The 12457-nt window shown below is 48.1% G+C and overlaps 1 protein-coding gene across 1 annotated transcript in view; it reads left to right on the plus strand.

The window, feature by feature from the left end:
- The window catches only part of VPS26B (VPS26 retromer complex component B), a 22925-nt gene that overhangs the window by 366 nt on the left and 10102 nt on the right, over nt 1-12457 (plus strand). The window contains exons 2-3 of the mRNA XM_006776051.2: nt 6235-6391; nt 11694-11858. Coding sequence (XP_006776114.1) covers nt 6235-6391; nt 11694-11858 — 322 coding nt within the window. The remainder of the gene's footprint in view (nt 1-6234; nt 6392-11693; nt 11859-12457) is intronic.

Here is a 12457-nt window from a genome sequence, read left to right on the forward strand (position 1 = left end):
CTCCGGTCTGAGCCCCGCCCGCCCGTGGCCGCCGCCGCGTTACCGTTTTCCCTGCCCAAAGGGACAGCGCGCCACGAGGCGTGGCGGTGCCCAGGGCCCCGGGCGCGACCCCGCTGTGCCCCTTGGTGGCGGGCACCGCGGCGCAGAATGCCCAGGTGTCCCGTCCCCATGCCGCTCAGATGACACAGACCCACCAACACCTCAACAAAACCCCTCCGGGATTTCGGGATTTCGGAGCGAGAGGCCCAGCCTTTAGCCTGCAGGTGGGCTTGTTAGCGGGAGCCTTGCTTCCTCCGGACCCCGAATTTGGCTGGTCTGTGGCTCAGTTGCAGTCTCGCTCGCCCCTTGTCACTTCTAGGTGTGATGTGGGCGACATGGCTCACCAGGGTCTCCCCTCTCACCTTATCTCTGAACTTAACGTCTTGTACACGTTTTGAGGGAAAAACCATGCAACCTTCCGATCCAGCGTTTCTGTCCACCTAAGCCTGAATTTCTAAGCCTTCTCGATGAGAGCGTTCGTTTCCCGGCAACTCTGTTTTCTCCTTAAAGCAAAGAAATGATGCTCCAAATACTAAAAGTGAAGTGGTCAAAATCGCTCAGTGCTCCAACAGTCTTGAATCATGATAATTAATAACTGGCTTTGGACCATAAAAGGCAGTTAACCACTGCCAGAAGGTTTTGGAAGCTGCCAGTCAAGATGCAATTGTCTCCAGTGCTAAGGCTCTTTGGAGTTTTCCTGTTTATGAAAACTCCCATGCACTTCTGGAAGTAAATTGTTTTTTCTTTTTGGTCATAGGTCAGGAGCAGATGTCACAGTGAACACCCCCGTGTGGGTTGAAAACCTCTGGCAGAGTATTCCTGCCCTATGCCACATGCTGCATGTTTAACTCTGTTTTTAGGCACTTCCTGGGAAAGCTTGTTAGATGCTCTCTCAGGTCCTCAGAGTACAGGGAAGAAATCTGTTTTCCTCTTTTACAAAGGCCAGAGCACTGGCCCCGGGTAGGAGGGGCCTGGGGAAGGGGAGTTCTGCACAGGTCTCTGCAGGCAGTGCTTAGCCTGAACTGTTCACCTCTGGCATTTCAGAGAATGAAATCAGGTGGAAGACCAGCTGATCCCGCAGGAACCTCTGTCGCTACGTCAAATCCAGAATGAGCGTGGCCTTTTGTGTATCGGAAATAGGTCTAAAGAATGAGTTTAGTACCCGCTGCTCTCCGGCTTCTAGCTGAGATAGGGTTTCTCAACAACATGCTATTGACATTTGGGGCCCGGGTCATTCCTTTTTGGTGTAGAATGTTTAGCAATGCCCCCCCCCCCGTTTCTACCCACCCCATACCAGAAGTAACCCCCAGCTGTAACCTCAAAAATGTCTTGAGATACAGGGTAAGAAAACCCGCCTAATAAAGAGCCACCGAGGAGATAGGATGAGTCTAAAATATTTCCAGCTGAGTGTAACATGTGAGGTAGTGAAGTCCTAGCCTGCTTCGCATTAGGATCTTCAAGTAGCAGCTTTAACACTGTTGCATGGATTCTTTGGCTCTGTCATGCCAGTGTAGACGGGCAGGGTTAGCCTGTGTCTGAAACACCGTTCCAGGTGGCCACACCTTGTCAATACAGAAAGATAACCGCAATGTCTGCAGCTCCAGCGGGATTGACTGAGCTGCCCCCGGGGGGTGGGGGGTGGGGGATGGGGGCGCAGAATGATGTCAAGACCTTCTAGTCCAGTGGTTCTCAACCTTCCTAATGCCGTGACCCTGTAATACAGTTCCTCATGTTGTGGTGACCCCCAATTTCATTGTTACAAATTGAACATAATGAAAGCATAGCGAGTAATCACAAAAACAATATGTAATTATATATGTGTTTTCCGATGGTCTCAGGCGACCCCTGTAAAAGGGTCTTTTGACCCCCAAAGGGGTCGCCACCCACAGGTTGGGAACAGGAAGAGGCTCCTTGCTGCACCTGCCCTGACTGGTTTCTTGTCTAACTCCTTGGATCCCGGAATAGCATCCCTGCTGAGTTTTCTCAGAACGTTTTATTGCTTCCATTGATGACTCTTCCTGGGCCCCTGAGCACTCACTCTGGGCTGACCTGACCTTGTGACTTTGGGGATGCTGTGCCCTTCTCTGGGCTGCTTTCTTCCCTGTAAGACAAGGATAACAAAAATCACCCCGTGAGAATGCTGCGAGGTCAGAGGGTTGTGCTCCATGCAGCGCGTGGCGTGTCTGTGCCATATACCTTAGGCAGCGTGCCGACCGACCTCAGGGCACCAGAGCGAGGCCAGTGAGTAATTTTGTTGAAGTTGTGGTCTTGTGGTTTTCTCGTTCATTGCATTCTTTGGCTGTGTATGAAGTGGGTGGAACTTGGTCAGATTCTTTCTGAGATCTGGCTGTATGGTAAGAAAGTTGATTGATATCATTGTGCTCTGTCCCCTTCCTCATTGATTTCCATTTTAACTCAATTTTTTTCTTATAAACAGTAGTCTCTTTGATTTGGTTCTTCTCTCTCTCTCTCCTTTTCCTTCCTACTTTCCTTCCTTCCTCCCTCAGAAGAGTTAGTTCTGTATCTTGAAAATGAAGTGGTTTATGTAATTAATCTTATCCTTATGACTAATTTATTTTTCCTCCTGATGAAAGTGTATTTGTCACTGGCTGGGGGTGGGGGGGACATATGTAATACTTTCAACAATAAAGAATTATTAAAAAAAAGAAGAAGAAGGAAGTATATTTGTCCCACCTGTGTATTCACTAGAGGGACAGCCTGGTATATGCAGGGGCAATTCAGCTGGTTATGTAAATTAGAAAAGGCTCAGTTTATAATAATACAGACTTCGCTAAGGTCAAGACTTGTAAGGACTGGAGATAATATACATGAAGTGCAAGGCTTAGCACATGTAGTAAGTGCTCAGTGAAAAGGAGTTAAGATGATCATTGTCCTTTTCTCTTTCCGTGTTAAGCTGGACCATCAAGAAGCTCCCAGGGGCCAGGCATTTAAAACATTTCACCTGTAGTTACCCCTGATTCCTATGCAGACATTCTCCATGGGGAATGTTCAAAGTAGGTTAGCCCCCCCTTTCGTCTGCCTGGCCACATTGCCTTCCTAGTGACTTCTGGAAGGTACAGTAGCCCACACAAAACTTTATGGAAGGGACTCTGCACAGGGTCCTTGCAGAAATAGCTACCCGGACCCCTTTGTGCCCTATTCTCCTAGTGGCCCAGGCTCTGCTCAGAAAAGCTCCTGTCTCTTTTGTTGTTGTTAATCCTCACCCGAGGATATTTTTCCATTGATTTTTAGGGAGAGGGAAAGACAGAAAGAAACATCGATATGAGAGAAACACATTGATTGGTTGCCTCCTGCACCAGCCCTCACCAGGGCCCAGGCCCGGGAAGAGCCTGCAACCAAGGTACGTGCCCTTGACTGGAATCGAACCTGGGACCCTTTGGTCCGCCCGCCAACGCTCCTATCTTGATGATGATTTAGAGATAGCTTTTGTTCCTGGTCCCTTCTCACTCCATAACTTGCTCTCGTAATCTCATCTGCACCCATGACTTCAGTGGCTTCTTATATTCACATGACTCCCAAATTCCTTCTTTGTTCTGACCTGTCCTCTCTTCTGAGTTCCATGCCTGTGTTCCTCACTGCCTGCTAAATATCTCCGCCTGGATACCCCAACCCCAGGTCCCTCAAAGAGGCACCCAAAACAGAAACCCTTTCTCTGCCAGCCCTGCCGCTCTGTGGGCTTTGTTTGTGTGTGTGTGTTTTTTCCATTTTGGCTTCTGGCACCTGCATTCATTCAGCCTCAGAAATTTGGGAGTCATCTGAGACGCTTCATTCCTCCCCCCCATAAAACTAATTGGCTTCTTTTTTCTTTTTCTTTTTCTTTTTTAGAGAGAGGGAGAGAAAGAGAAAGATCGATGTGAGAGCAAACATCGATTGGCTGCGTCCTGCACACCCCCTACCGGGGGATCCAGCCTGCAACCCAGGCATGTGCCCCGACTGGGAATCGAAGGGGCAATCTTTGGGTGCACAGGATGACACCCTACCAACTGAGCCACGCCTTCCAGGGCTTCCTCTCCATTCTTAATGCATTTATTCTTTCTGTTTGTAGCAAGTGGTCTCCTAACTGGCTTTCCTGCCTTTGTTTTCCTCTTCTTTCAATTCACCGCCTATAACAGTAAACTGTCTAAAAGGCAATTCTAACATTGTCAGGCCTCTCCTTAAAATTCTTCTCATCGATTCCCTAGTGGGTAAAGGGGCAAGTATGTGCAGCTCTGTCCTGAGCTGGCCCCTGCCTTTGGATGTATCTGAGCTCATCATCACCAATCAAGCCTGTACTTTAAAAACTCCAGAGGATTTCTCTATTTTAATTTACTCACCCAGGAAATGCTAAGTAAAAGGCACCTTGAGATGAAATCGATTGATTCTAGCCCGTTAATAAGTTGTGGCAGGGCGTGGAGCAGAGCTGCGCCTGGCCGGCTACGGGCAGCTCAGGGGTGTGACTGCCCGGCAGGTTTCCTGGGGTCCAGGAGATCCGAGCAGAGTGGCCAGCACGAATCGTAGCTGGGTTGCCAGTTAGCAAGTAGTGTGTGGGGAAAGCAGGGTGAGAGGAAGCTCGCTGCAGGTCTTTTTGCCTTTGCTAATGTGGCTTCTCCCAAGCCCACGATGGAGCCTGGGCCACACGTGGTCCGGGCCCAGCAGCAAGTCTCAGCTTCTTTCAGGGGCTGACCCTGTGCTGCCCAGCCGGCTCCATTTCCTCCCAAAGTGGCAGGTTCGCTCCTCAGCCGTTGGTGGCAACTTTCACCATGAAAGCATCCTTCTGCAAAACTCATTTCCTCCTGGGAGGCTGGAGACAGAAGTTACCTTAACGAAACCACAACTTTTAGCTTGAAATGGCTAGTCCCCGAGGGTTTGGGGCGCCCGGAAGAGCTAGGCATGACTTGTGCCTGCATCTTCGGGGGAAAATAGAGGCAGTTGACTGCCTCTTTAGGATCCAAACCTCTCACTAGAACAGCCTTGGATTGTTTTTATTTAAATCCTGTCAGAGGAAACCAAACTTCCTGGCAAGCGGCAGAATATGGTGCTATTTCTGCCCTTTTGCCTTAACAGTGTTTGCAAAAGCACTGCAAACAGCTTTGAAATTACAAATGAGAAAGTCCAGTCCAGCCCCACTCAGACACCGGTCACTCTTCCGTGACATTTGGTATAAGAGCTTGTAGTAACGTGTGTCCTGGAGGAAAAAACTGAAGCAGAGCATGATGTTATGCAGGGAAGGCCCTCTTCTGCCAGAGGTCCTGGCCACAGCCAGGTTCCCCTGCTGGGTCAGGCAGCCCGTTGCTAGGATCCTCGGATGCTGGCAGCCTGACTGCTCTCTGAGGGCTCACGGGGCCGCCTGTTTTGTTTCTCATGGTGCTGTTGAGCTGTGTAGTCACGTTTGTGTGGTTTTCCATCCTCCTTTTCCCATCTTTCTCTTGGCTCTGGGATCTCCCACTTAAAGATCGTGGATGTTGGGGCCTTGCTCTGCCTGCTTTTGTCCCCTGAAACTGTGGCTGGAATCCAGTGCTGGGGAATTGAAGCAACAGGTTCCCCAGTCGAGGGGTCAGAGCCCACGCAAGAGCCAGGATCATCCACTCAGGCTCACGTGTCCCTGGACCAGCAGAAGCGGAGGAGCCCTTGACGTGGGCTGGCCAGTGGCTGTGCTCCTGCCCAGTCACTGCACATTGTTTTACTGAGGAGCACAGGCCCTGATTTTAAAACTAGCATTGGTTGCTCACCTTTCCCCCTATTGTTTGCAACTGTCGTCTCCCATCTAGCGACTTTGTGGATGATCACTAACTACCCGGAATGCTGCCCACTGCTGGTTCCATTTAGTGTCTGGGAGAGAAGGTGGGTTGTTTATAATATAAGATCGATCACAGTGTAACTACATAGGAAATCAGCAACAACTGTGATCACAGAATACAATGTACATTCACACAGATGTAGCAGCACTGTATGTAACCACACCACCGCCACCTATATAAAATGGAATTGTTTGGAAAGGGGGAGGTGGCGGGAGACCAGTATATGAGGAATGCAGTGAAGGAGCGGGTCAGGAATAACACTGGTCTGTTGCGGGGGGCGGGGCGGGGGGGAGGAGGTCTTTTAGGAGACAGGTGCCCACAGCCAGGATAAAGCCCCCTGCCAGGCCCCGGGTAGTTCCTCGGGGTCTGATAGAGGAGGCCGATGCTCTCTCCCCAGAACTCTACTATGACCGCGGGAACCACCATGAGTTTGTGTCGCTGGTGAAGGACTTGGCCCGGCCTGGAGAAATCACCCAGTCGCAGGCCTTCGACTTCGAATTCACCCACGTGGAGAAGCCGTACGAGTCGTACACGGGGCAGAATGTGAAGCTCCGGTAAGTTGTGCCCCACCTCGCCCCAGAAACTGCCCCCTGTGGAGCAGGCCCTGTAGCTGCCCACATTTTCAAGAGTCTATAAAGGTATCGGGAAGGAAGAATGCAGAGAGCAGCGGTATGCTGGTAAATGGTTAGAACAGGCTCTCTGGGAGGAAAAACCCCCGCTTTAGTGTTCGTTAATTGCTGGAGTGTAGATCTTCCCAGCATGGCCAATTGCAAGCTACCAATCTGACAGCCCGAATGCACAGTTGGGGAGAGATGTACAGTAACCACATTTAGCAAACATTACCAACATATGGAGACACTAAATATAAATTCCCCAAGAGCAGAAAATTGTAGCAACATAATTAGGAAGCATTGCATTTTTTTGGTATGTATTTCTTTGTTGTTAATATAATTCATTCAATTGTAAGTTTATATAATTGCAAATAATTGCTGTGTTTAACCACTGCTTCATAAAATTCCTGAAAATCCAACAGTCGACGTTCATCAGGACATACTGACCCTTGATCCAGTTCTCAGGACAGCAGTGTGATCCTGAGCTCTGTCACAGCTTTCTCACTAGAAAAGTGGGTAATAGGTTTGTTTCTGATTCTAGATCTGCCCTGCTCCATCTTTTGGGGGGTGAAGAGAGAATAAAATGTTAGCGTGTACCAAGTTCTTCAAAGATTAATGAACACAATTTGAAGACATGGGATTGCTTTTGTTGTTCCAGTCTTGGGAACTCTGAGGACAGGGACTGGTCCCAGGGCCTCTGGGGTTAAAAAAAAAATCCAGAGCGGCTCTAGCCTGTTGGATGGAACCCAGGATTATGTGATGTCACTGGGATGAAGCAGGCTTCCTCCTTCGCTCTGGACCCCTGGTCCCAGGTCTTGGTACTGTCTTGTAAGATCAGCTTGTTCTCCTCACCTGAAGGCCTGGGTTTAGGATGCTGCAGACTTTTTATTTTCCTTTTATTTCATCCTTTACTTTTATTTTTCAGTTACTGTTGACATATGATATTATATTAGTTTCACATATACAACATAGTGATTAGACATTTATATAACTTACGAAGTGATCACCCTAATAAGTCTAATAGCCACCGGTACCATACATAGTTGTTAGAATACTATTAACTATATTCCTTATTATTGACTTCACATCCCCGTGACTGTTTTTATAACGGGCAGTTTGTACTTTTAATCCCTGCCCCCTTTCCACCCTCCCACAATTCCCTTCCCATCTGACAATCATCAGTTTGGTCTGTGAAAGCAGGGACCCCAAAGAAATAGACGTATGTATATCCACACTCATAACAGCATATTCACAGGAGCCGAAATGTGGATGCCCCCTGAATGCCCATCGGCAGATGACTGGATAAAGAAAATGTGGATAAAACAAAACATACAATGAAATGTTATTTAACCTTGAAAAGGAAAGAAATTCTGTTATTTGCAACAACATGGATGAGTCTTGAAAACTATGCTGAGTGAAGTAAGCCAGTCGTAAGATCCTGTATGATTTCACTTATACAAGGAACTTAGAGGAGCCAAAATTATAGAGACAGAAAGTAGAGCGATGGTTGCCAGGGGCTGAGGGGAGGGGGAATGGAGAGTTGGTGTTTAATGGGAACAGTTTCAGTTGGGGAAGTTAAAAAAGTTCAGGAGATGGATGATGGTGATGGTGGCACAACAATGCGAATGGACTTAATGTACACTTAAAATGACAAATGGCTAAAATGGTAAATGTAATGTTATATACAGGGTGGACAAAAGTAGGGTTATAGTTATGAATACATGAAACAGTTTATTCTTATATTATTAGTTATTAATTATTGTATTATTTTCTGTACAACAATTGCAAACTTACTTTAGCCCATCCCTGTATATTGTAGAGGCCAAAAAAAAACACCTTTTTTTCCCTACCATCTTAGGTTCATTGACTGGGCCCTGCAAGTTAGACTGACAAAAGGCAGGTTAGCAAGAGAAAAACAAGTTTATTCACATGTGCATTGTGCATACACGTGGGACTGTGAGGAGTAACTCAAAGGGCTGGTGAGAACTAGGGCCTATGCAAGCGTTTAACCAGAAAAACAATAATGAATATTAAAGAGAAGTGACAAGACAAAGGAAAGAGACTTTGAGCTTCCAGGGCACAAATTGTGGGAGGTAAACCTATGGGGAAACGGGAAAGGTAAGGGCGGTTTTAGCGAGGCTGGTTATAGGTTTCTCTGCGCAGTCTCTGGGCTGGTGAGAGTCTAGAGTTGTCTGTGGTGATTAAGAACATCCTGCTCGCTTCGGCAGCACATGTAGAACCGGAGCGATAACAGAGAAGGAGGCATTCTGGGCACTGGCTTTTATTTTATTTATGTTTCTGTATTATTATTATCTAAAGCAGCGGTTCTCAACCTTCCTAATGCCGCGACCCTTTAATACAGCTCCTCGTGTTGTGGTGACCCCCAATTTCATTGTTACAAATTGAACCTAATTAAAGCATAGTGATTAATCACAAAAACAGTATGTAATTATGTATGTGTTTTCCGATGGTCTTAGGCGACCTCTGTGAAAGGGTCGTTCGAACCCCCAAAGGGGTCGCGTACCACAGGTTGAGAACCGCTGGTCTAAAGTTTTACATATGTCTCCTTCGCTAATATGCCCTTTGGTTGATCTCTAACTCCCCATCTCCCTTGCCATTCGTCTCTGGATCTATTTTTGTTCATCAAATTATGTTGATCGTTATATCCTACATATGAGTGAGATCATGTGTCTCCAACTGGCTTATTTCGCTTAGCATAATGCTCTCCAGTTCCATCCATGCAGTTGCAAATGGTTGGAGAAGATTAGCATGGCCCCTGCCATTGCAAGATGACATGCAAATTGTGAAGTGTTCCATATTTAAAAAAAGAAGAAGAAAAAATGTCCCGCTATCCTGGGAAGGAAGGGCAGGGCAGGAGTTTTCCTTGTTCCTTTCAGCTCTCGAGCCAGAGTGGCTTATTTGGGGGTGGCATACTCCAAACCCCCTTCTTCAGTCTACCACAATAAAAAAGCAAATAAAGGAAGGTGTTGCTGTACAAATTAGATAAAGACTTTAGGATTCATGTTGAGAAAGAAAGGAGGCCCAGAAGGGAACATCAGCTAAGGGCAGTGTGTAGAAGATGAAAATCCCGCATCAGGGCTTGGACCTTATTCCACAGGCAGAGGGGAAACGTAACAAGATGGTTTGGGGCCCTCTTTCCTTTGTGAGCGGGGGAGTGGTTCTTTTGGAAGAATTTAAAGTCAATATGTGGCATTTGGTGGGTGGGTAGAATGTGGACACAGAACTGTTAGAAGGCTGGAATGAGGGCCTAAGAGTTTTGCTTTAGGGGACACGATGGGAACAGGCAGAAAACCAGGAATGTAATGGACAGCCACAGTTTACTAGTGAGTGGAGCTGCAGAGGGGCTGCTGGGAGGAAGAGATGGCTCGTAGGTAAGATGATGCACCGAGCTTTAACATTTGGAGCACTGGCAGAGGGAGAGGTGTGAGAGTTCACAAGGCGGTCGGAAATGCAGGCCTGCCCTCAGGATGCATTGTTGGAAACATCTGCTCAGCCCACAGCTGATCCGCTCGTCCAGGAGGGGAGCTCAGGACCTGTGGGCGGGGGTAGTAGGAGCTGAAGCCGGGTAATGGGCTCCTGGGCAACCCTGGGAAGAGCATTTCATAGAGGAGGACGTGTTGTACGCTAGCACTGACCTGACGCTGAAAACACGCCCCTGGATTTGGCAAGTGGGAGGCTGGGTGGTCACTTCAGGAGGGCAGTTTCTGTTGGGTGGTGGCAACAGAAGCCAGGGGTGAGGCACAGGGGTGGGTCCCTCTGTGACAGCTGTCTCTGAAGGAAGGTCAGGAGTGTGAGGCCTGGATCGTGTTTGGTGGGGGTTGGGGGGAGGGGTTGATGATTTGGGGACTTTTTTTTTATATATATATAAACTCGAAGAAACCTTTAGCTGGAGAGAGATTGGATATGGTAAGAAAATTGGAAAAGTTGAAGGATGTGAGGTATGCCTGGGCATCGGCATTTGTAAAGCCCCTCCCCTGGGTGGTTCTGAGGTGCACCCAGATAGAGGGAGAGTCATGCCGCCAGAGGGAGGAGGCGGGAAGGAGGAAAGGACGGGCAGCTATGCACACACTTTAGGCCCTGGGAGCAGCTCAAAGCAGAGAAGGGAGAAAATTGTAAATCTTGACTTGGAAGGCCTGCCTCTTAGCATAGTAAAAGCAGTGTCTTCCCCTGAGGCTGGGAGCCTGAGCAGTTAGAAAAGAGTTGGGAACAAATGTCTTGGGGAGTGTGACGGAAGTTGCTGAGATGAATAAAAAGACTGCCAAGCAGCAGTTAGTGCCACCCAGAACAGAGTGGCCTGGTGTGTGGTTGATCTGGTCAGCACGAAGGCTTGAAAGACAGTTTCATTGAGAAGAAAATATAATGGAAGGGGTGTTTCTTCCCTCCCCGGGTATGAGAGTTAAGTCAAGGGGAGGCCACCCTAAGTGGCTGCTGTACAAGTCAGGCTTGGCATACTTCCTCATACTCCCCGACTTGCCCCTTCCTGTGGATCCTAGTTCCCCGGAGGTTTTCTTTGTCGGAGCACACCAGGTTCTCTTAGGTTTGCTCTCCCGAATGCCCTTGTCTCTCTCCCCCAGGCCTGCATTCCTCTATCCAGGTTAGCACTTGGTTCTGATTTTTCTATTTCTTTGCCCTCCTCCCACAGTGGTCTGTGAGCTTCCCTTGAGATGGTGTCTCTTATTCAGCCCATGCCTAGCAATGAACGTTTGCTGAATGAATAGCTGACTTCGTTTCTCCGTTCCTTATTCCTTAATTTAACTGTGAGGGACTTGAAAAATGCTTCTTGATTGAATATCGTTAAACAAACGGGTGTGCAAACTGAAGAGTATAAGACAGATGCCTGTGCCCAAAGAGCCAGAAGCTGCTTGAGGTCATAAAACCTGTGCACAAATAACGTGGTAGGGAGTGGCGAGGGCCACGAAAGGCAGAGGGGTGACATGCACCCGGAATGCAGAGTGGAGGAATCACTGACTTAGAGCATTCTCCACCCAGAGCATGAGCTCAAAAAGGGGTTCGGGGAAGGGGCTCTGCACCCCCTGGAATTCTAACTGCAAAATGTTGTATGTAAGTGCATCTGGGCATTTTTTCTGGGAGGAGGGTCCAGAGGTAAATTCTCTAAGGAATAAGGACCGCTGTAGGGGGTTCTCTCAAGTGGGTCAGTTTGGCGCATTCACCTGGGTAGCTCTGGAAACGGGAGTGTTCCTTCACCCACGTCCATATTCTCCAGGTATTTCCTCCGCGCCACCATCAGCCGCCGCCTCAATGATGTTGTCAAAGAGATGGACATTGTCGTCCACACGCTCAGCACGTACCCAGAGCTGAACTCCTCCATCAAGATGGAGGTTGGGATCGAGGACTGTCTGCACATTGAGTTCGAGTACAACAAGTCCAAGTAAGTGCCGGGCGCCCCGGGTTGTGGAAGAACTATTTCCGGGGGTTAAGATAGAAGCGGATCAGAACACAAAGTGATGGGAGCCCCTTGCCTGGGCTGGTCCATGCTGTGGGAGCGAGCACAGAAATAAGCAGGGAATATATGTGCCAGACTGGCTAAAGGTAGGCTGACCAGGAAATCCAACCTCATTTGACGTAAACTAAACTTGACTAACTTAAGACGGTAACCTTTAAATTAAACAGCCTATGATGTCTTTCAGAGTCAAGCTAAACTAGCCTTAAGACTAATGGTTTTGGATTCAAAGGACAGCTGTTTCCTTCCACTGCTGAGAATCATCTCAGATACCGGTCCATTGTCATGTCTCCTGTGACCAGGATGCCCTTAGAAGGCAAATGAGGAAACCAGACACCGCCTCAGGCCGCTGCTTCCTCTCTGAACTGAAATGAATTGTAGCAAAGAGGACCTGCTGCCTTTTCGTGAAGGCCTTGAACTAACGTTAGCTGGCAAGTTGGGAAGCCATCTCTGTGTTAAACCGTGTTTACTGTTAGAACACGAAAATACTTAAGGGCTGGTAAATCCCGTGTGTAGTTCTGAAATGC

The sequence above is a fragment of the Myotis davidii genome, unplaced genomic scaffold (genome assembly GCF_000327345.1).
Source record: "Myotis davidii unplaced genomic scaffold, ASM32734v1 scaffold809, whole genome shotgun sequence".
Lineage (NCBI taxonomy): Eukaryota > Metazoa > Chordata > Mammalia > Chiroptera > Vespertilionidae > Myotis > Myotis davidii.